The sequence below is a fragment of the Peromyscus leucopus genome, chromosome 2 (genome assembly GCF_004664715.2).
Source record: "Peromyscus leucopus breed LL Stock chromosome 2, UCI_PerLeu_2.1, whole genome shotgun sequence".
Classification (NCBI taxonomy): Eukaryota; Metazoa; Chordata; class Mammalia; order Rodentia; family Cricetidae; genus Peromyscus; species Peromyscus leucopus.
In genome coordinates this window covers 73,774,381-73,800,030 of record NC_051064.1, presented here as the reverse complement: position 1 = coordinate 73,800,030, position 25,650 = coordinate 73,774,381, and the positions used below count along the sequence as shown (strand labels likewise).

General features: G+C 39.3%; 1 protein-coding gene across 1 annotated transcript in view; it reads right to left on the bottom strand.

Moving 5' to 3' along the window:
* Nucleotides 1-25,650, bottom strand: part of Pappa (pappalysin 1) — a 252,295-nt gene that overhangs the window by 139,605 nt on the left and 87,040 nt on the right. Inside the window, 1 exon segment of the mRNA XM_037202665.1 lies at nt 19,078-19,576. Within this exon segment, the coding sequence (XP_037058560.1) occupies nt 19,078-19,576 (499 nt within the window).

Below are 25,650 nucleotides of genomic sequence, written 5' to 3'. Positions count from 1 at the left end.
TTGCTTAGTCATAAATTTCATCAACTGAAAGTTTTATAGTCTTTTTATTTATTTATTTAATTCTTTATATGTGGCCTAACAGAAATCGTATGATAAAACATAAACTTGAAAAAAAATCATCTTCTATAAGATACTAATTCCTTAACATTTGCTGAGATTTGTTCTGTTGTGTAATGCATGGGGAAAAATTTAAATATGTGTGTTTGTAAATTTAAAAATATATAATTTATTATATTAACATATTTAAAAGAACAAATATCATTATGTGGTTAAAAATCTAGTTTGTCCGGTGGTCGTGGTGGTGGGGGTGGTGGGGGCGGTGGCGGCGGTGGCGGCGGGCGGCGCATGCCTTTAATCCCAGCACTTGTGAGGCAGAGGCAGGTGGATCTCTGTGAGTTTGAGGCCAGACTAGTCTACAGAGCAAGATCCAGGAAAGGTGCAAAGCTACACAGAGAAACCCTATCTTGAAAAACCAAAAGAACAAAACAAAACAAAAACTTCTAGCTTACCACTATATCTTAATGCACTTTGTAATTTTCCACTGAGGCTAAGGGTAGCTGAGTGATCAGTCCAGAACCAAGGAGAGAATAATTTAAAAGGAGGGTCTGAACCAAACAGTTGGGTGTGGAATTCTAGATCCCTTAACTTGTTATATATTCTAGTTGACTTGTTGGGAAAACATACATCAGTGAGTCATGTATTAGTGGACAGTAAAGCTCAGAACATTACAACATTTGAAGTGAGTTCATGCTCCGCTTTCTGGCTCTAAAATGCTATAGAGATCTGTAACACAGATGAACATATATAATATATTTTATGTAGATATATAGAATAAAGTAGACTTAACCCTAATGTGTGCTTTGGAGAGTGTTTCTTTCATGGTGCTGATTCTTGAACACAGGATCTTGTGCCTACTAAGCATCTATTCCACCACCGAGCTTCCTCTCCAGCCCTCTAACCCATCTCTAGAGTGGGAGTTGACATTTTCTTGGAATTAGGAAGTAATAATACATTCTCATAATTTATTAATTTTTGTTTGACCATCAAATCTTATTATATTCCCTATTTAACACAAACTAAAATGGTATGTCAAAGAATTTACTTTAAAAATAAAATCTCCAATTACAACCCTATGAGATAGATATATTTACATTTGTCTTTTTAATGTATAAAAACACAATTTACTATAAATATGGAAACATACATTTATGGTACTATTTAATCTTTATGTTCTTGAGCACTTAGAAGTCAATCTAGCAGGCTAGATTCTTTTTCCAAATTTTGAACAAATATATTTGTGTTATTTCATTAGTTTATGTACACATCCACTTATATGACATTCCTTTAGTCATCCTAGGGTACTCTAGATTCCTGGGTGACAAAGTGAATGAAATGTGGTGCTGTCATTAAGATGTTCTTTAGAAGAAGGGAAAGTATTCAAATGAACATATTTAGTGTCATATAAAAAGTATAGAGGCTGCATGAAAAAGGTTTCCATTGCCTGGGCTCGTGAGGAGAGCATCCTGGATGAGCTCTCACAAAGAAGTGCACTGTGCTCACATGACTTCAGAAAAGTCAGAGTTCAAGTCAGAAGCACAAGAGACTTGGCTTTCCTGGCAATGACTTCATGATATTTGCCTTTGGTAGCAGAGCAGACAGCTGGCTTGGGGAGAGAGCAAATGTTCCCTATTGAATAGAAATGTAGGTTTGACAGTATAGTAGGTATTATCATATTCTACTGTATTTTAAGAGAGCCAAAACTTCTAATAGCATACCATAACTCAGGGAATAACCTTGAAAGGCATGAGTAGTCTACCCAAAGAAAGTCTTTCTTAATACTCAGACAGTAAAAGTTACACTCAAGGTATTCATGTTTGATTGTCTTACAGTGTTTAATCCCAGTGTGGGCTTCACCATGAAATATTTAAAGAAAATCCCATTTCTATTTCAGGTTGGGGGGTGCTTCACCTTACTTTTTTATTTGTGAGGGTGGTGTTGGATTGGTTGTTAAAGGTTTGGTGTAACATACCCTCTTTGGGAGGACTGTCTTAAAAAGCAGTTCGGCATACTGGTACTGGATCAACTGGTAAGAAAAGTGGCCATGATTCCCTCACTAACTCCGCTGTGATTTTAGGACAAATCAGTTCTTTCTATTCAGTTTGTCCTCATTCAATAAAAAATGGAACGATGAATAACACTAAGTGAAGATACTGTCATTGACTTCAAATAGTTCAGAGAGCAAAATGGGAGATAAGCTAAGTTGTAAGTGACTGAAATATAAGACACAGCTTGAAAATTATTAACACAGAGCAGGATCCAGCCATGGAGATGAAGAGTGAGAGGTTTAGATAGACTTCTTTTTGGCACCTGGATTAATTTGGTTTTCTGGTACAAATCCTTAGTTCCTTGTACTTTTTTTTTTTTAAACCAATCACTTTCTATACATCATATCGAATGTCTATTTACTGGTTGAAGGCAGAGAACACATTAACCATTGTAATTATATTTCAGTTTCTAGCAGTATCTGGCACATAACAGTTTTCTACAAGTGTCTACCAAATAAATGAATAGTTTGAAACAGTACATTGAGGGAGAATAAAAGGTATTAATAATGAATATAGTGTTCTGAGCACCAGGAATGATCTATAACAAGGCAGAGGGAAATCTTTTAAGATAGAGAACAGTTCATTCAGATGGAGCTTTCAGGTTAGCCATGAAGAGAAACCTTTACTTCAATGGCCAAGTCAGAGCATATAGTCAATGAGGGATTCCAAGTCAGTAGTGGCAGCTGGGGGGTGGTGGTGTAGGAGGATCCATTGTAATAAGAAGGGGGCTGGGTGTAGTAATTGCCTAAGCTTATTCCCTGCCTACAGCTGTGGAACTCCAAACTCAGGTGTACTAACAGTAGTTGAGCACAGAGTCAGCATCCATTCTTTGTACTGCTCTAGAACCCCCCTCCATCCATCTCTTCTCATCTCCAATCCAGGCACTGGGAAGACACCAGCCTTTCTACACAAATGTCTCTTTATTCGTTGCTGAGGTCCTATTGCTAAGAGCAATTCTTCGTTTTGTTTTGCAACAGCTATCAGCCTATTCCTCCTAGTGACCACTGTAGTCTCCGGTGCATACTCTGAATTCACCAAACTAAGAAAGAGATGTCAAGATCTGAGACTGTACTGAGCATTTGGATCCCTTCCCAATAAGGCTAGGGTAGAATCTCCCACACAGGTAATGCAAAACTCAACTCTTTTCACATTGACAAAGCTGTTCTTACTTTGTATAAGACTTAGAAAGGAGCAAATGTATACACACAACTGATTAATTCCAGCAGTCTTTGATATAATTGTCCAAAGCTTTGCCCTGGTACCAATTTAAAGCCCAGTAGCAAATTGAATAAAACTAACAGTTTGCAGCCAAGGCCTTTGTTATTTTGTTTTAATTATCTTTTACCACCAATTGAAAGGATTGTCTTACTTTCTTGGTGCAATGAAATAAAACACAAGGGAAAGAATGGAGAGATTGGATGTGGAAATTATAAAAGATCCTGAGCTTAAGATCCTGTCATAAGGTAACAGGCATCCTGTGATTTGCCTGGTTATTTGTGTCATGCTGAGATCTGAATGGAGCGTATTTACCACTTTGAGGGAAACTCCACACCTGGATAGCATTAAAGCGAAAGAGAGGAAAGCATTCCCAAAGGAGCCTCATTTTTTTTTCTGAAAGCAACCGAAGAAGGTATGTGACAATTTCCCCCAAACACTTTGCTGGTGATGGACAGGTCACTTGATTATAGAGCAGAGGCTTGTGACAAGTTGCTTGATCGCCAAGGACTCTGGGAGCCAAAACACCAGATATAGTTGGATGTAAACAAGGCATGCGGTATAGTGTGAAAATCGAGGCCAAGTTGGGGCCAGCCAGTACAGCACAGGGACCCAGTGACAGCTGGTGATTGAGCAGCACAGAGGAGTTACTGAGGACTAGGGGCCGGTGGGGAAAGCAGTCTCCTTTCTCCTCCCCGTAGCCTTTCTGGGTGGCCAGCAATTTTATTACTGGCAGAGGGCGAGCCCAACAGCGTTTTTGAATTTGGCACCACATCTAAAACCATTTGGGGGCTGGGCTTCCCTTTCTTCTCTGCCCCCAACATCCCCATGGACGCTTTGGGCTTGGTGAAAACCCGCGTGCTGTTAGCAGGCTACATTTCCCCTCAATTTTGAAACCCATGTGTGCTTGGGGAAAATGTAATCCTTATGTTTCTGATTCATTTACACTTAACTCATCAAAACGCTATGTTGTAAGAACTATTTGATGTCTGCAGACTCTGCTGAGCCACTTTGTAAGCCCTGCTTCTTAGAAGCAGGAAGTTACATTTCTGTTGGGGTGGGGTGGGGGCTTGAACCTCCAAGATTGAGTTTGTTTTGAAACGAGAACTCCTGGAAGGTCACGTGGACCCTGAACTTGACCAAATGTGCTTACTTATTTCCTATGCACCCCCTCACCTACCCCAGCTGCCATGAGGTTACTACATCAACTTTCTATGATTTCAGTCTAAGCAAACACAGAAAACTACTCCATGATCAGGGTGAGCAGAGCTTTTATTGGAATTAGAAGGTCTAGCCAGACACCAGCACTCTTGTTATATAGGAAAAGGAACACTTAGCTTGCAGGTCAGGACCCTTGAGTTCTGTGCTCCATTCTGCCACCAAATGGCTATGTGACTTTGGAGAAGTTATCTTGCCTTTCTGGGTTCAGTTATCTCTTGTGAATTGTCAATGGTGACTGGATGATTTTCAGCATTCCTTCTAAGTCAGAGAGTTTTGGGGTCTAATTTCTAGACAATAGATTCAAGCATCTCAGACAGTCTGTTTCAAAATTTTGGTGGCTGAGTTTTTATCTAGAAAGCGTAAGAGGCAATTTACACAAAACTGTGGAGATCTAATTCAAACTCTAAACCCTTCAAAGTATCTCACTGTGAATGAGTACTAAGCCTGGAGAAGTCACCCAAAGTCTCACAGTGAGCTGATGGCAGAGTCCAATGTACCAGAACACAAAGTCACAAACAAAAAATAAATCAGTAGCTCTTTTATACACTAATTTCCTGGCATTTTTGATAAACATGTTTGTATGGAGACTATCAACCTTTTTCTGCATTGAACGTTCAAGCTGGGGCAAAAGAAGAAAAAAAAAAACTACTTCCCACTCTGACAGCAGGAATGTGAAAGCCGACATCAGGATGGAAGTGGAATGGCACTGCTTTGCATGAGGCACAGGGAGGTAGTGTCTGGCTTGTATTAAAGCCCATGAGTGAATGATTAATCCTGGGTAGCAAACAAAGCCAGAGCCCTGTAACATTAGAGGCATTAGTGCTATGGAAGATTAACCCTACTGCCCCCCAGGGGACCTTTTCAGAATATTGGACTACACTTTGAGAATCAGTGGGTGATGAAAACTGGTGGTCTCACAGGTCCAGTCTGTTTACTCCCAACAGACACACACACACACACACACACACACACACACACACACACACACACAGAGAGAGAGAGAGAGAGAGAGAGAGAGAGACAGAGAGACAGAGAGACAGAGAGACAGAGAGACAGAGAGGCAGAAATAGAGACAACAGAGAGGGGAAGTCATGCATGCATACATATATATGTATACTCTATACCTCATTTCCCCCTGCGTTTCTGTAGGAGAGAAATGTTACAGTTCAAAGTGACCTACAGCTGGTGCCTGCTTCTGACTCATGGACCAGCAACTGGAAGTCACTTTTGAACACCTCCTCTAATCTCAACCTAAGCATACCTTTGTATCCATAGTCATTCCTAGTCAATGGTGCCAGTAACATGGGTTCCTAAACCCATACATCTGCCTCTTCCTTCTAAATGTTTGTGAGGCTCTATTTGTTCAACCTCATCTAGTTTCTCCCTTTCAACTCAGCCCCCCGGGCCAAAGTCTGTTACTTTAGCTTCACACCATTCTTACCTTCAATACTATTTATGCTTGATGCCTCCAGCCCTGTTGCTGCCAGCTGTCCACATATAGCTTAAGAGATATCCTAAGACCAAACATAATCAGTCTTTCATGTTACCCAAAGCCCCATTCCCAGAAGCTCCCAGTCCCCAGGATAAAGTCTAGACTCTTCCACAAGGCATTCAAGGACCATTATGAACTGCTCACTTTCAACCTCTCTGGCATTTCTGTTCATACTCTCCCTTTTCAATTTCACCCCTTATCACCATTAAGAAGGCAGCCTCACCTCCACTCTCTGAATAAACTAAATGACCCTTCAATATTAATAATGCCGTCTGTTATAGGGGCTTCTCATTATCTCTTGGAGCAGAATGAAGAATTTCTAGTTACTGGGAGTTCCTTAACATAACATTTCACTCTGTTTTACAATCCCCTGTTTACTGGTACACCTTTCACATTAATGAAGCTAAGCTCCTAGAAGGCTAGTCTTCAAAGCCTGACAGATAGTGGTAATTAAGCGTCCGTTGAATGAATAAAAGACTGACTCACATGCGTGACCCAATCGCCCACTTTAGGAAAAGAGAACCGAGGTTCTGGAAGGAGAACCTTTTAGTTTTGTCTTTTAATCCTTGAGTGTCCAAGTCATCATATATGTAGGTGCTGCATCCCTTTCCTATCTCTTTCTGATTACAGTGCACTTAACGTTTTCTTTTTCTTTTTTTCTAATCCAACATTGAATCACAGCAATTGTACTCTTTGGGATGTGTAAGATCATGCCAATCTCTGCCTCACATACACACTCCAGCATGGGACTGGCTAAGAACAAACCTAATGAAAGCCAAAGAAGAGGAAGGGTCATGGATATTTAAATTTTTGCAGTTCTCAAGGCTGCATCACATTTTTGCAAGCCTATTATCTCCTTGGTGTTCCCTGCCACCCTCTTCGAGAACACACAGAATCCCAGCTATTCTGTTCAGAGGACAGAGCTTAGGCTCCACAGAGAAGAGAGCTGGGCTAGGTCACATTGCATGCTGGTTTGTGAATCAGACTTCCTGATTCCAGATTCAGCACCTCAAATGCGATGTGTGAAGTTCCTGTTTCAACAGTCACAGCATAAACCATCATGACCTGCCTCTGTGGTTCTCAGTGTCTCCAAGGGTAGTCTCAACAGATTTTGTCTACTTCTCTTGCTAGTGCCCAGTGTGAGATTAAATCCCTTCCTTCTCACATCTTTAATTGCTCTGACAGCTGTTATTTTCCTTTTCTTTCCTCTTCATCCATTTGTTTTCTTAAAAATCAAGAATTTGAGTTGAATAACCAAGTCTAGTTCATCCTATCTACCCCCAGGGTGGATAGAAAATAACAGAGAAGTAGTAACCCCAGGAGACCCATTGCCACCTGATTTCATTAATTTATTTCTTACCAAGGAGCTCTTCTAAGAAAGTCAGCCTGGAATATGCAATAGAAGAGGAGGTTTCATTTTTTTAACCTAATGTCAGGAAAAAAACTGAAGACAGCATTCTAACAACTCTTGGGATACTGACAAGAAAGAGTCATGATCCATGAGCATCTGTAGAAGAGTAACTATTAGCAGGGTTTAAACTAATGTTCTCTACAAAGCCACAGACTCATTATTTCCTTCCTCAGAAGTGCTATTAATATGCTGTGAGAATACTGACCAATAGAAATCTATAGGAATTTATAGAACTAAGTATGTAGACATAACGCTTCATTCTACATGCCTCCCCGACACAACAGGAATGGACACTTGCTGTAGTAACATGTTACAGTTGGGGTATTGAGACTCATCCCCCATCTCCCTTGAGCTGTAATACCAATTCTCTCTCTAACCTATATACTAATCAACAACTGGATTGGGCTGTCTAATCATCAACCACACCTGAGGGGGATCCTTACAGTTCTTATCTACAATTCTGACTGACAGAAGGTTTCTTCCTAAATGCTACTGTGAGAGGCTCAGGTGAGCAGTGTTTTGGAATATCATCTCAAAATTCTATGAACATATTTACATAATATTTCAGAAGAGGAGTTTATACAGGGTTTCCAGGCTAACCTTGAAGTCACTATGTTTTACATAGGGACTCTCTGAAAGGATTAAGTGAGATAAGTATTTAAAAGTGTTAAACATGGTACCTGGTGCTTAGGCATTAAATATAAATGCATTGCCATATGTGTATTGTATGATATTCTTTATATTCTAGCCATTATTGGCTGAGTCATCTCTCCAGTCCTGTTATATGATATTCTAACTTGTAGTCAGCAAAGCCATCTTTCCCCTATGGATTACATAAAGGCCAGCTGTATACCTTCTCTGAGTATCTTCTCAAAATGAGGAAACCATTTATCTTGTGGGGTAACTAGGATTTCATTATACAGAGAAGATTTTATCATCGGCAGTCTCTAGAAGGTTTGAATGTTATTAGAAATAAGCAGATTATTTTTGTCTGTAATGATTTGCTAAAAATTACATAGGCTAGATAAATTATGAAACAAAAATTTTGCGGCTATGGATAGCAGCTGTTTAAAAGAGAAACTCATCATAGTGTGAATAGAAACTGAGTCTGTAGTTTCCGCTCTAGTTATGAGCAAATAGGGTCTATATGTTTAACAGCCCTCTGAACTGATCATCTCTTTGCATATGATTCTTAGATAACTCCAACACGATAGAATGAAGAGCAAGCTTGTTAGTCTACCTCGATCCCTAACAATAAGTTAAATTAAAATATATTCCTTCCACTGTTTCAGAAAAGGACACATTGTTCATTCTGTAGTCAATCCAGACACTCGAAAGTCACTCTCTAGTCTCTGTTAACTTGGTGTTAATCAGAAAGTTGTCCCTGCCTTTAACACATATTTTAGAGTCATTTGGTCCCCTGGTTGGTCTTTAAAAGACTCAGCCATACTTTCCCATCCTTTATTGACCAAGAGCAATGCCATGGAACAACTCAGCTGACCTTCCATTTTGTTGAGCCCATTTATTTACAATGAGTAAGTGCAAACTTTCTAACATGAAACATGAGCTCCTTCATAATCTTACCCCTGTTTATCTGTCTTGTCTCTTCTTCTATATCTTATCCAATTTAAGGGGGGGGGGCTATTCTATTGTAATGTCCCACAATAAGATCCCTCAGTTTGTAACTATATTTTTGTGTGCTTATATTTAGTTTCCTTTACTTCTCCTATGAGATTGTAAGACTTGGAACTGTAGAGCCATCACAAAGACTGACATGTAGTAGTCACCTCTTCATTGTTGTTTTTTTAATTACTTTTATTTGTGTGCGCCTATGTTGGTACTTCAGTGCCACTGTACACGTGTGGAGGTTAGAGGCAGCTTGTAGAAGTTGGTTTTCCTCTTCTGTCATGTGGTTTTCAGAAACTGAGCTCTAGTTGGTAGCCTTACTGACAAGCATCCTTACCTGCTGAGCCATCTCACCAATCCAGTCATCACATCTTTTTAAAAAATATTTATTTATTTGTATTTTATGTGCATTGGTGTTTTGCCTGTGTGTATGTCTGTGTGAAGGTCCCCTGGAACTGGAGTTATAGACAGTTGTGAGCTGCCATGTAGGTGCTGGGAATTGAACTTGGGTCCTCTGGAAGAGCAGTCAGTGCTCTTAACTGTTTAGCATCTCCCCAGCCCCCCCAGTAGTCACATCTTATTAAATGAGTGAGTAAGTGAATAAATGAATGAGCATATGGACAAATTTACTATCAAAGCTTTGTGTCCCATCACTGAACTTCTGTCGTTCTATTTCCCTACTTGTAGAAAAGAAGTGGTAAAGAGACACTTTCATTAAAGCCTAGTACTGCAATTGACTGACTCAAAAATTCAGATTAGTGATTTTTGGTGTTGTTCAGCATCAGACAGTGTCCCTTCATGTTGTCATAATCATTGGGGTGGTAAGACACAGTCAGTACATCTGACTGCTGCTAATCCTGAAGATTCTTCAATTCTGCTGAGCCCTCTTGCTTATTCTGATATTCCCAGAATTCATTTTCATTCTGAGAGGTATTTGGCTGAGGACTGGTAAGCAGGTATCATAGGTGGGTGATGCCCAGCTTCCACACACAGATTAAGACGCTATCCATGATGCTTCCTTTGAGCTAAGAACAATGGTACTAATTCTGGGATTGGGAAGAGACCTCTCACCCCTTATACTGACTATGACTTTTTGGGCAGCACCTCCAAGCATGGGCAAAATTCTGTAGGGCAAATGTGGGAGAAGGAAGGCCTTGTTCAGGATGTGGTTCAGCCCGAATTCTGCATATCAGCAATGGATTACTGGAAACCTTGTTGGTCTGACAATGTCTATGCCTCCTCAAACCTCCTCTTCTTTATTTATTTAATGTTTTAAAAATAAAGGTGATTTTTGCCTCCCCCCATCTCTTTTTCTTTTCCTGTTGCTTTTGGCATCAAGAATAAGCTATTTTTATCCAGTTTCTCCATCCATCAAGATACTACTTTGTACTTTTTCAGATATCCAGCAACTTATAGTCTGTAGCTTTGCCTGGCAGGTGCAGCTTTTGGGAGGGGGCAGGGCAGGCAAATAGATAAAAGTTGCATCTTGAACTCTGTTAATTCTAGACACTTAAATTAATTGACTGTCTCTTTGGGTCTTGAATTCCTCATCTAAAATCAGTTGTGCTAGCACCTAGACTTTATTGGCAGACTTACAACAAGTACTCAGTGTCAGATGCTTGGTGGTAGTAATGTCAGTGTTGATACCAAGAAATGCTGCTATTCAGTAGAGTACATGTGAGGGTGATTATCACGGAGACTAAATTTAGATTCCACTGAGCACAGCAAGCAGATTGGTGCTTGCTACCTATTTTATCTTCAGAACATGGCCAGGTTCCCAGCAAAGGGAGTGCAATAAAGAAGTGTTTGATAAACATATCAATTCATAAAGGATGACTCAGAATAACCACTTCATGAGTACTCATTCCCTCTTGGCTCCCTGTTTCACCTTGATCCCAATTACTGATGGAAATGAGGGAGGGTTGGCATTGGAATCCCTGTTTAACAGAGCGGATGAGGGAGGTCTGAAGCTATGAAAGATGAATGCTATCTTAAAGATATTAATATAGAAGTCTCAGAACAAGAAATTCCTGTGAATATCCAGGGAATATTTAAAAAGTTGTTCACTCAAGAATGACGTAATTGAAAAGTCACATTAAATGCATCAAGTGGGCACAGACGAACCACTTTCAATGTATCACAGAGAAAGCACTGGCAAGGCTTGCTGAAAACAAGTGAGATACATGATAGTTTGCCTTCTCAGAATGCTTTAGGTGATGTCTACTAAAATGGAAAAGGTTCATAGTTTATGGTCCAGCAATTCCATTTATCAATATTGACCCTTGTGGAATGCTTGCATATTTGTGCTTACACAGAAATTCATACAGAACACCAACAGCAGCAGATTCACTGAAGAAATATCATAGAAAAATATAGACTTGCTTGCTTATATGTAATAAAGAAATAGGTGAAATAACAAACTCGAATCTTTACAGGGTCTGGCTAAGTAACTTGAAGCATATTTGATTTATGATACATTAGATGGTAGTTTAAATAATGGGCAAAGTGATGTCAATTATAGAAAAGTGGATAGAACTTGAATCACATTGAGCAAAGTAAGCCAGATTCAGGACATACTACAATTGACCTTCTGAAATACAGATAGATGGGTAGACAGACAGACAGACAGGAAAGTCAAAGGACAACTGTTTGAGGGGCAAGAGAAAGATAAGTTAATGGAAAAGAGAGCAATGGAGAGAAAAAAGACAAATATTAAATGCTTTCTTTGATTTGTGGAATCTTTATCTAAATATATGCAAATATGACTTGTTATGGAGAGAGATTCTAGATATAATAATAGTTGGGAAAGCAAGAATGGGTAATGGGGTGAATATGAGCAAAGTATAACAATTCATGATATTAAACTATCATAAGAAACCCTTTCTTTGTGTAATAATTTAAAAAATTAATAATAACTCAATAGGTGTATGAATTAGATAGATAAGTCAGAGTGCCATTATTTCTACTTTAAGGTTTTACATTCGGTCGGTGATTGAGCTTGTACACTTATGAGCTTCCCTGCATGTGCCCATTCATTCATTCATTTATTTATCCATTCATTCATAAATGCATTCATTTTTTCTTTCATCTTTTTCTCATCTCTTCCTTCATCACTGCTCACTGGACACAACTTGTTTTCCACCGTATGAGCCATGACAAACTTCAGTGATCAAACATTCCATATATTTTGGGTCTATGTAGATTTCACCCCAGTAAACCTTCCTTTCCTCTCAAACCAGGCTAGCCCCACTTCAGAGCTTTCCTATGGTCCTGCTTCACTCCTCATAGCATGGTGCTTGTCATGCACGACTGTGTCCCCGATTCCTCTCTGTGTTCTCTTTAAACTAGGGGAATGGAGTCAGTGATTGACCAGTGCTATGTCTAGTCTAAACGTGATGTATAGCACAGAACAGACACTTATAATATGTTTAATGAAACATGTTACTGAAAATGATTTTTGCTGGATTTTGACTATAGAGTGGATGAATAAATATAACAACAAAGAATGGATGGTTGGGTGATAAGGAGAAAGTTCTACAAATAAATGGGTCTTCAGAAAAAACAACAGAAAAGTGAAAGTGGTGACTCAGCTGAAGAGCCATAGAAACAGCCTGCTGGAGCCACCTGTGCCTCCAGCTGACCCTGAGTTAGGCTAAATACTGGCTTAAGCTGGCATCACATGTCTGTCTCACCTAGTCATATGAGTACTTGTTTCTTTTTGTCTTTTCCAGCTGTATTTTAAGAGTCAATGGAAAGAAGGATGCTTTGCCTGCTCTGTTCATTATAGCAACTAGAAATACCTGGACTCAAGTGAAAAACATCAAAGTATTTGCTGATCAAATAAACTGATGAGTGAACTAGAGGATTTACACTGATGAACATGGGTTCTGAGCATTTGTACTCCAAAGGAAGAGTTTGGCATCTGATCTATAGAATTCTGGAGTCAGGGTTACAGTACCTACCTACATCCTGAGAATGCAATTCCTTTACTCCTAAGTTACACTGAAAATGTCAGAGAGATCAGGTAAAATGGGCAGATATAGACTTGGACGCATGGCAATCTGAAGATTAGAGAATCAAGAAATGCATACAATGGTTTATACAAAGAAGTGAGTTGGGAGAGAAAGGCAGGAATCTTTCTGCTATTGAAAAGAATAGAAAAGAGGAGAGAGGTACTAACCCAGAGAATGACAGTTAACAGTCAATAGAGCCACCCACTTAATAAGGCCCAGCTCTGCCACTTGATAGCTGTGTGAACTCTATTATCCATCCAGTCTTGGAGTTTCAGGTCATTATCTATAACCCGGGAAGAAGGGGATTGTTTAACTACTAAGGTCACTGAGGTTATCTATGTGAAGCCTTTAGTAAGTGTTTGACAAGCACTTAGTAAACACTTAGTATGTTTTAGGTTCTTTGATTCTCCATGAGTGTCAAGCTCCTCCAGTTCCTCCATTCCAGATTTAATAGAAAACATTTACTGAGTGCCTGCTTTGTGATCAGAATAGTTCTAGGTGCTCAGAAGACATCAGCCAACAGAAAGAAAAAAGAAATGCAGCATTTGAAGAACTTATATTCCAGTTCTAAGTTTATATCTAATTTTTTCATTTTTTTTTTGGTGTCATCAGAACATCATTCACAGCATGTTGTGGAATACTCTTTTTGTATGCTCTGAAGATGTGTCTTTGCCAAGGTGCCTTTTGATTGGCTTAATAAAGAGCTTAATGGCCCATAGCTAGGCAGGAAGAGGTTAGGCAGGACTTCTCGGCAGAGAGAAAAGAAGAGGAGAAAGTCAAGGCACATGAGAGAGAAACCAGGACACAGAGGGGAAACAGGAGATGCAATGTGGAAAAGACGTAAAAAGCCATGAGGCAAAACATAGATTAATGTAAATAGGTTAATTTAAATTATAAGATCAAGTAGGGCAAGCCAAACTAAAGGCCAAGTTTCATAATTAATAAATCTCCATTTTTTTTGTGAGCTGGTGGCCCAAAGACAAATCCATCTACAACAGAGTTAACATTGTTTCCCATAGAGCCTGAGAACTTTGAGAAATTAGCACCACTCCTTCTTCATTTCTAAACACAGAGTACAGCACTAAATAGACAGCTAGTGAATATTTGAATATTTGTTGACTGAGTTGTTAGATGGATGAAACAGACAGATACAAAAATGAGTGAGTGAGCAGCTATTTACTGTTCCTGGTTTGATTTAACACTTCACATTATCTATCTATCTATCTATCTATCTATCTATCTATCTATCTATCTACCTACCTATCTGTCATTGGTTAGTTTTATACAGAGTCTTCATTTTGGGGATAATCTAAAGACTGTATGAAAACAAGGGAAATTGAAAAACGAACTTGCTCTTTTTTCCCATCCGGGGTCACAGAGAACCACATAATGTGTACTCTTTGATACCAGCGGTAAGCCACAGGAGCTGATTGTTGGCTGGTGTCTTCTGCCTGGCCATCCCCTATTCTACATTTTGTGGCTAGAAAGCTGGATAAGCCAGTGCACCCCTCAAGCTCTTAGACTGTATCTTCTGATATGAAAGTATAAGGTAGAATGGCTAAGAGGGAGAGTTTGGAATTAGATCTGGGACTTGAACCTGGCTATGAACTAGCCATTCAAGGCTGGAAAAATCATTTTGAGGTTTGACTTTCCCTCCTGCTCTGTAAGAACTTAGAAAGAACTTAAAGCAGTGTCAACAGTAAATAATTGGTATTGGTCACAGGTAACACATTTCAGTAAGGTTTTCTGAGCCAGTTAGAGTCTGTAAGGACTAATTATTCTAAGCAACCCCTGTTGAATTCTTTTCCTAAGCTACCCTCTCTATGTAGATTTGTCCACAGAGAAATTCTCAATGTGCTGGCCCTTCATTTTATAATTTATAGGAATGGAAACAGAGGCCCAAAAGATGACAAAATGTGCCTTGGTGTCACATGTTGAGTTAGTTTGTTAGTTATTAGCAATGTTGGTGCTGGCCCTTTAATTCTGATAGTGTCAATTCTCATACAAATGTAGTGTTTGGCTTAAGTAGGTGGAACCATTCCACATTTCTTTCTTGTCCTGGCCAACAGTAATTAGTCTACCAGAAACTTCCATGGAGTAAGCATAGAAGGCTCTCTCCATCAATGTCATACCTTAGAAAACTATCTCTAGTGCAGATAACAGAAAGAATAAATATTTTTGTTGGGAGAAAAAAAAATAGAGACTAAGGTCAAAGGGAAACATGTAATGGGTTGGGTCAGAAGAAAAAAGACCCCTCTACTTTTCTCCAAAACAGCCTTTTATATAGAACTTGTATAAAAGCCAATTTATTCGATATAGAAAAAATTAAAAGAAGCAATCTCTCTCTCTCTCTCTCTCTCTCTCTCTCTCTCTCTCACATGCACACACGCATGTGCTCACACACACACACGTGCACACACACATGCACAGTTTGTGGTAGGCTTCAATACTCAAATTACTGAGAGATAAAGGAAGAGTTGAAATGGTAGATGGACTTGAAGTGATGTGATTTCCTTTTATTCTCAGTGATTCAGAATATATTCAGTTGAGGAAGCCCAGCTCTGTCCAGCATTAGCCTCCAACATGTGTGTGTGTGTGTGTGTGTGTGTGTGTGTGTGTTGTGTGTTGTGTGTGTGTGTGTGTTGCCTGTGTGTGTGTTGTGTGTTGTGTGTGTGTGTGTGTGTGTGTGAGATTCTCATGAGAGGCAAATAGGAAGGGGCTAGAGAGATGGCTCAGTGGTTAAGAGTGCTTCCTGGTCTGTAAGAGGACCAGAGTGCCATTCCCTGCACCCACATGATAGCTCTCAGTCATCTGTAATTCCAGTTTCTGAGAGATCCAATGCTTTCCTTTGGCCTCTGTGGGCACACATGTGGTGCACATATGTTCACACAGCAAAACATACACATAAAATAAAAGTAAATGCATTTAAAAAACAGGCAAACAGGAAAGCTAATCAGTACCTGAGTCTGGCACTTGTCACATACAAGGGACCATAAAGAAATGTTTCTTTGTCAAGTGGACAAAAACCCAAACGAAACAAAAAAACAAATGGTACATGAGAGTGTGGACCTAACAGTGATGCTTTTGGATGTGAAGTACATAGGAACCACTGTTTCTATCACAGAGACTCTGTGGGGTGTCCTCTCCTCAGCACTCAGGTTGAGTGCTTTCATTGAAGGGGCCAGTCTGAGTGGTTCTTGTCATCCACAGTTCCCAGTATAGATGACTACACAGACTGCCTTCCACTCATACTTGTAATTGAAAGAGTACCTTTAAGAGCGAAAGAGAACTTGGCGATTCCTGGGCTTTAGAGCTCCCCAAGAGCAGTGGCTGTTAAACTTTAGCTAACAAGAAAATTACCTGGAGAGACTCTACACATGGACTTTCTGATTCAGTAGGCTGGCCAGGGCCTGAGAACCTGGCCTTTCTGGGTTCCCAAGTAAGGTTGATATAGCTGATCTGGGGCAACATGCTAGGAGCCAGGAGTCTGCTTAAGAGTAGTAGATCTGAAACTTCATGACATATTATAACTACTTCAGAAGATGTTTACAAGTCCTGATCCTCAGGCCTGACTATTAAGTCAATACCCAGGAAAAAGGTGGGAGAGAGAGAAGGTGAGAACCAGGCCATTTAAAAGTATATCAAGGTTTTGAAATGAGCTACCTAATTTAAGGTTTGAGTACAACCTCCCTCTTATAGAATTGAGCTATTTAAGTACCAGAAAGAGTAAGTGACTCATCCAAGATCCCAGAGTGAGTTAGTGGCTTAGGAGAATAGAATTTGGGGTGCTTTTTCTTCTGTTTCATTTCCTCCAGTCTGCACTCATCAAACCCATGTCAGCTCTCACAGGCTCATAAATCAAAGCAAAAAAAAAAAAAAAAATGAAAGAAAGCTGGGTTTAAGCTGAGGTTTTAAGGCATCTATTATTTCTTTCCCCTATTATTTTATAAAGAAATCTTAAGTGGCTACAAATTTACAGAACTTTACCAGCCCAGACAAGTGAGGAGATGGACGAGACAGGGTTATGGAATATTTTCATGGAAGATGATGTACTTAAGTTTTAAGTACATTCTCAAACAGAAACCAAGGGCTCCCTCGGAGTTCCTAAACAGATGTTCTTCATCTCTCGTCCAATGAATGGGCAATGCTTTGCCTGAGATGTGCACATTAATTGCTGGCATTTAAAGGGAAGTGCTGGTAAAGTGTTTGAAAGTGGTTCAGTCTCTTTAAAAGATTAAAAGTTTCCTTCCAGAATTTGGTTCCCATTAATGATTGGCTTAGTAAATATTTCTGAGTACACAGAGTAGAGATAGTGTCTTATATCATCATCTTATAACTGAATAAAGAGGCACACAAAACTTGTACAAACCATGGAGTTCAGTATTTTCATCATACGGAGGAAAAAGGAGTACTCAAAGAGAGTAACCCATTTACCTCATATTAGTAAGTGGGCTGACTATGCTAAATAAGAAGCATCTGCATCCTGGGCTATTGTTCTTTCCATTATTCAAAATGTCCCCCACCAATGTTTCTTGCACATAGGAAGTATTACATAAGGCATGTTGATTGAATACACTGACTCTTCACACTCAAATTAGGCAGTTAATTCTCCAACACGTTTTAAAGACTAAAATAGAAGTTAGATAAATCGTTGACAGAACACAAGTTGGACCAACCAACTTGGGGTTACATTCCAACTCCATCTCACCACTCTCTAAACAAGTGACCTCATGTCTGAAAACCTCCTTTTTCCTTCTTTGCAAATTGATAATGACTGTAGGGCTGTGGTTATAGAATGGGTGAAATGAATAAGTGACACTGACTTTATTATAGACTTCTGTCTGGTAGACACGATGCTATGGTTTGGAACTTAAATATTGCCTGAGAGTTCATGTATCAAAGGTTTAGGTCCCATTGAAGCAGAGTCCAGAGATGGGGGCCTTTGAGAGGTGACTGTATCCTGAAGACTTTGATATCATAAAGGGATTAATATATTCATGGATTCATGAACTTACTGAGCTGTGGATAATGAATGCTATGATGAAAGTAAAGCCCTCTCTTTGCTTTCAAGATGCCATAAATCAAGCATCTCTTCTCTACTATATATGTTCCCTGTCATGGTGTTCTGTCCTGCCTCTAGCAATGGTCAGTAGGAACATGTCCAAGTGACAATATTCTAAACGATCTGAAATTAGAGACAACGTAAGCTGTCCTTGTACCATCAATTTACCACAATTGCCTTTTTTGATTATAACAAGAGATAAGTGATAAATACACACACACACACACACACACACACACACACACACACACTACATATTACTAATGACCTCATTACAAGGCATCTTTTTTATAAGACATGTAAATGCTAGAAAAGTGCTTAAAAAGTAAATGTTGAAGACAAACTCCTCCCATAAAAGCAGTCATGGATTCTCAATGATCAAAGAAGTTAGGGACTCTGTTCTATCTCAGGAACTAAAACAGAAAGATGGTGACTAGAGGTATTGAATGTCTAGGAACGTTTTCATGCAGTTTCCTAGGTGTGTACTCAAGTTCCACTGAAGCTGTTACTACATCATCATTTTTGTACACTGGAGAAGTAATCAGAATGCACCAATCTGCTTCAGGTTTACATGCATGGAAATCATTAGTGAAGTTCAGCTCCCCCCTTTTTATTAGTAATCAAGGACCTTTTCACTGCCATTCACATCCAACTTCTTTGTTTCTGTTGAAAATACCAAACTTTGGAGAGATAAGTGAAGGTCACAGAGAAGAAATGTCTCCATTCTTGACTCTTTTGATTATTCATGCCCCTTCCCATTACACCAACTCTGCCTTACTAAAATAAAGCCCCCACCCAACACTGGGATACAGTATCTCTAGAAGTCCTACTGAGATGAACTTTCTCCTTCTAGTCCAGGATTTTCTGACTTTCCCCATATCTTTCCACAGCCCATCCATTATATCAGCTCCTAATAGGGAGAAGGCACTTACATGTCCACAAATCTTCTGTTGAGGTGTAATAATGAGGCTATGTCTTCCTGGAGAGGTGGGTCCCGGAGCACTTTATACTGTAGGGGTTTACACTCCAGACAGAGTGGACTGTCCACAGTGGAGGTCAGCATGGCTGCATCAATCTCCAGATGTTCATCAAGAGTATAGATCTGGATGCCGTATACCTCCTCACCCACATCCCGGAGTCTGATGGTCAGTGGAATATCACAGAAAACATTTTGAGGACCTAAAGAGATGTTCTTTCCACTGACTGTCAATAGTTTGACATCATTGACAGCTCCACTGGAGTCCCAGTCAGTGGAGACAAAGGTCACCCAGATGGTCAGAGAATCAGGGACCAAGGGGTACTGGAATTCCAGCTCCAGGTAGCAGCCTTGTGGCTCAGGACAAGCTGGAGGGACTGTGTGTGGGTTAACAGCTGAATTTGGACTCCAGGTTCTGACACTGGATTTACAGGGCTGTTCAACATCTGGATGACCTATGGAGAAAAGAGATGCAAATGAGTTCTTGCTTCATTCTGGTTTTTGTAGTTTCCCATAGACCCCAGAAAAAAATTGTGTGATGAGAGCTTAGAGATAAAAGAGTAGATCTCAGTGTCATGGAAAATCTGCTGAATACAGGGTACTCAGCTCATCACTAACCCTGCAAAACAGATCCCAGATGAGTCATACAGCATTTTAAGTGAAGTTAAAGTGTCTTACTACTGAGCTAATGCTCAAATCTTCTTTCCAAAGTTTCCATTTAGAGGCTTTCATGCCTCATATAGAAAGAAAGAAAGAAGAGACACTTTGCTTGAACATCCTTTGTGTTCCATGAGCTTGTTTAATTCTTGAATGAATTAATTTCCTAAATTAGGCAATTGAGGTTCAAAAACAGAATGAATTGAATGAAGGTCTATACCTTAAAGTCCCAGTTAAATGCAGGGATCATTAAAATTAGAGTCCCAGTGATATCACTGACTTTGGTCCAACCTGTTTAGACTTACAGAAGCACCAGAAATTACCCAGCAGAAGAAGGGAGCAAAGATAGGATACAGCTCTCAGACAGAGCCTGGGAGGAAACTGAACTATGAATGACAGAGCTACAAGTCATTGGGGCCATTTTATCACTCCTCCTCCTTTTCCCTACATGAGATCATTCCACACCACCGAGTTCTCTGAATTCTGTCCACTGTGCAAGGACAGCAGGGTTCGAGAAAAAAAAAATGTGATGTTGCTGCTTTTCCTCAGAGAAAAGATGCTTCATCCCCACTGATCTCAGTTTGCAGTGACTTCTAAATTCTTCTCTGCTGAGATCACATCTAGACCTTCAGAAGACTCTCTTTTGTGATGCTGAGAAAAGTAATCATAATTCAATGTAGTGATCAGCTCTTATTTGCTTAAAGAAGATAGAGATTTACTGGTGAGGTCAGAATGAGAGACTTTCAAGTTGTGTTGGTAGTCACATCCTCTGTCCCTTCAGTATCACTAGGCGGTAGTGTTTTGTGTTATTACTGTTGGTGTGTGTATAGGGAGTAAGCATGTTTGGTATTTCTAAATCAAGAAAAGAGGAAAACAACCTTAGTCTGGCAACACTTTGTGGAAATATTACAGGGTAAGAGAAATCACCATAATATAAGCATTAAAAGTCCAGGTGTGTGTGTGTGTGTGTGTGTGTGTGTGTGTGTGTGTGTGTGTAGGGGGTTTATTACATACAGTGAGGTCTTTTAACAACCCCTACAGTATTATCTTTTCCCAAAGATGGAGGAGAGAGAGGCTACATAAAGATGGCAAATAGAAGAGAAAAAGAGAAGAAATGGGGGCGTGGAAACTGCACAAAAACATTTTCATATATAACACACTGGACCAAGAAGAGATAATCATAAATACAAGATTTCCTCCAGCACATCTTGATTAGGTTCTTCCTCCACAAATAGCTACTGTTGGCTAGAATTACCTCTTGATTTAAGAAAAAAGCACAATGACCCTTTACCTAGCTAAAATTTTCCTATCAACTCTACAATCCACCATATTTCCAACTCTCAATTTTGTATTGTGAGGGCACATGGAGCCCTTATTCATCCAGCATCCATTACCCAAGACAGGATATGAAGAACATTCCCTAGTTAATAGTTAACTCAAATGACTTTCATCAAAGTCTTGAAAGAGAGTATCCCTGTCTCTGTTTTATAGATCTACTTTATTCAATGTGGAGAGCCTTTAGTCAATTCAGTACCTGGTCTGCAGAGATTGCACACAGTAGGTATCTGACTGGTATTTGCTCAGCAATGAACGTTTCTCTCTTGCAAATACAGTACTTATAAAAAGAAGATGGAATTTTAGAGCCTGCTGTCCAGTAGTTGATGTCAGGTGAACATCCCACCCCCCTCCATGTGCTTTCCCTGGAATTGGAAAGGAATCTTTCTTCCATCATTGGAGAAGATGACTGTCAGGGGTAGGAAGACACAGGAGAACAAAGATGACAAATCTGTTTGGTTCATCATTCCTGTTTTCTTTTTAATCAATAGATGGACAAAATGCTTTCTAAAGGATAAGGTAAGCCAGATCTTTATGCTTAAATAGGTAAATAGGAGTAGAAAATTTAGCAAAGCTTCTACTTGTATTGTTATTAAAGATAGATTCTTAAATATAAAAAAGGAACATAAGTGTCACAAATTCCAACTTATTACCAAGCAGCAAGTCTATAAGTAATAATGCCAGGCTTCCTACACCAACCAGCCTCTTTGTGTAGACACTGCACAAAGCTCATTGCATGCCTTAGCTCTCTGTATCCTGGCAGCAATTCTCTGGTGCTGATTTTATGAAACTCATTCTACAGAAGAGAAAGCCTAGTTTCAGATGGCTAAGCAATCTTGTTACAGTCATAGAACATTGTCTGATACTGCTGGTCCAAGCCTTGTGCCAGGCTTTGAAGCAATGATAGTTGAATTGAAATCTCAACTATTCAACATCACTTGTGTTACCAACTTCAATGTTATCTACTTAATAAGGTAGCTGTAAAATGCAAATGGATGAGATCTTTAATAAATCTGAAAACTACATTAATACTGTCATGAGAAGGCATGAGGAATTAGGAAAGTCTTTGTATGAGGAAGTGTTTTAAGCACAGACAATGGTTGAGAGAGTTAAGATGACATACAGTTTCACAGAAAGATAGTAGTAAGTGCTGACAGCAGAGTAAACAGAAACCACATCAGGAGGTATTTTGTGTATCACATTACAGGACATGAATTGTACACGGAGAAAGATGAAGAGCTCCTTGTAAATTTTAAGCAAATGAGTGATATAACATCTGTCATTTAAAAACAGTTTAGAGAAATAGATACTATCTATTCATCAATCATCCACCTGTCTATTCATCCTTCCATCTGTCCATCCATCCAGCTACCAATACATCATCCATCAACCCATCCATCAATCCATCTGTCCCTCCTTCTCCCTACTCTTCCTCTTTCCATCTATCTATCCATCCATCCATCCATCCATCCACGCATTCATCTATCCATTAACTATCTATCCATCAATATGCCCATCCATGCTTTGAAATAGTAATTATAGAGTGCTGAGCATGTGTCCTGTATTAGGCTAGTCCCTGGATAGCAGGTTTTCAGATATTCTCTTGGTGTTCATATAGCTTCTAGTCTGATGAGGTCAGCAAGAATATTTTTACACTAATGCTGAAAGTATACATCCAAGGTTTGGACAAAGAGACCATCAGAGATCATGAGTTAAAGTCCCTAAAGTGTAACAAAAAGTGAACACATCTGTGTTCTGATTGAAACTTATTAGATATATGGTTGTGAGACACAAAGAAGGGCTGAGAGTAGGAAACAAAGAGTGGTGGATAGGAGAAAAGGAAGGGAGGGAAGGAGGAAGGAAGGGAGTGTAGAAGAGATGGAGCGAGAGAGGGAGGAAAGATAAAGAAATGGAGGAAAAAAGGATAGAGTGAAAAAAAGAAGAAATCGAAAGAGAGATACAATGATTCTATTAATTCCTTATCAACACATATCCTTCTGCATATATAGTGACTGCATGAAAAAGCCCACTTAATTAATATAAGCAATCCACTAGGAATAAATCATGTACAGTATAAGTCATATACTAGGAATAAGACATGTACAGAAAAATATTTACACATACTTAGGATGATCCAAATTTACATTTATGAAGATCTGTACAGACACCCATAGTATGTCTAAGTAATACACACTGCAGCTGTTGACATGAACACAGATACAGTGCCAAGATTTTTTTTAATGCATGCTTCAGCACACCTGAAATATTCTAGGAAGAACAGTGGAGCAAGCATTCATACAAACAGGAAAGAATGAATTACGTGGTGCCACATGCTGATCTCACATGGAAAACCTAACACTTGGAACGAATTCTATGCTTGCATAAGTGATCTTAGTGGGATTTGTATCATTCAGATTCACCCACCTAGTTTCTGTTTTATGAATGGAATATGGTAAATACTTCAAGAAATGTGTATCCGTTAAATAAAGATTTTGCTCTAGAAATAAGAATACAGCTGTTTTCTGGGACCAGAGGTGAGATTTTTTGTTTTTGTTTCTGTTTTCCTACTATGGAGTAAAGCTAATTGAATGCAGTGGACAGCTAATAGGTTTCTTAAAAATGAAAATCTTTTATCATACTAACATGGAATTAAGAATGAGGATTATAGGTTGAATGTTCATCCCGTGGTAAGATACCATGTTAGGAGCATTTTAAGAACTTCCAAGGCACAGAGGAGTTAGGGGCAGCAGGGTGAGGAACACCCCATTTAACTCTGCCCCATACTCTTTTCTCAACCCCACAGATATGCCTGGCATTGTTCATGAATTTGGGAGTTTTCTGTTAGTTTAGGAAGTCCCCAAACTCAAACACACAAAGATAAATAGGTTGGAAATGAGTTGGGAAATAAATTATAGAGTTTGGCTCATGGAAAAGTTTATTTCTTTAAGAATAGTAAAAGGATCTGAGCCAAATGGATCACAGAGCATGTAATAGGATGCCTTAAGCACAGAGTGGTGTCTCTTCCTGGCAGGAATGTAGTAAATGTCTGTAGGGAACTTCCAGGTAGTCCTTAGGAGCTAGAGTTGGTCAGTCATCCAGGGGCCTCCACACTTACACTTGACCATGAACTATATGCCACCCTTTAAGAGAGCCAGGAGAAAGCAGGAACAGACTTCACTAACTGACACGTTTGGTTTGCATGAAGGTATATGGTGGTGGCTGGAACTTACGTTGTTTACACAAGTAGTAGAGTGACCAAGGTAATTTTAGCCAAGGGTGGCCCTTGCAGAGTCTACCTCCCAATTATCTCACAACACTGCTTTTCTCCCTTATCGCTGCCTCAGACCCTTGGCATCACCACAGGTATTACCTTGGTCACCCCGATTCTAACAACAGCCAAAAGCTGTTTCTTTCCCTCCAGGATCTTCATTCTTTAACTTATTTAGCACAGAGCAGCTAAAGCGTTCTCTATAACCTGCACATCTTACCATTTCGCCTACTTTTTCCAATTGCAAAACATCTATCTGAGATTATTTTTAAGTGACTCCTGGCATACAGGCACTTAAAGTGGACATGCAAACCAAGTATCCCTTGACAGTAAGTCTTAAAATTTTACTTTAAAACAATTCTGCTCTATATGTAAAATGTTATTTATCAAAGGCAACAGGAAAATTGCACACTGATGACATCAATGTGCTTGTTTGTTTTTATATAAAGAAGTAAATTGTGACTGAATATTTGGTATTACAAGATGTAGAGTATCTTCAACAGCTTTGGAGAGTTGATTTATATTTTTATTTTAAAATCAGCACAGTTGAGAATACTGCTTTGTTCAAAATATAGTACAGAACTGGTAGAAGTATGTTTAGAGCCCTTTCAGGAATGGCTGGAAATTCTGTCTCAAGCCTGAGCCAAAACTCAGTTAATTTTTTAAATGTAATTCAAAACAGCAACCTCAATATCATAAAAACATCAATCAAACATCATAACACAATACAATCCTAATATGACACTAGGGAAATACTAAAGTCTTTGTTTTCCGTAATTACATCACTAGCTTTATATATGAGTAAAACACTTTTTGAATGAAGAGTAAAAACACCACACTTCATAATGTCCAATAGTCTTGAATCTGAGGCGTTTTAAGACAGCATCCACTAGTACTAATGGTGCAAAGGCATGAACATGCAAATTGTAGGTGTGTTCAGTTTTGTTACACAATGCAACAAAGGTTTGTGCTTCCAGAGATGACAACTAGATTCATTACACGTTTGTGAGTTAATTTTTGGCAGTTGCAAGTTCTGATATGCAACCTTTATTTATTTATTATTTATTTATTTATTTTTTATTTTTTATTTTATTTTTTTTCGAGACAGGCTTTCTCTCTGTAGCTTTGCGCCTTTCCTGGAACTCACTCTGTAGCCTAGGCTGGCCTAGAACTTGCAGAGATCCGTCTGCCTCTGCCTCCCGAGTGCTGGGATTAAAGGCTGGCTGATATGCAACCTTTAAATGGAGCTTCAACACACAGTTTATGAAG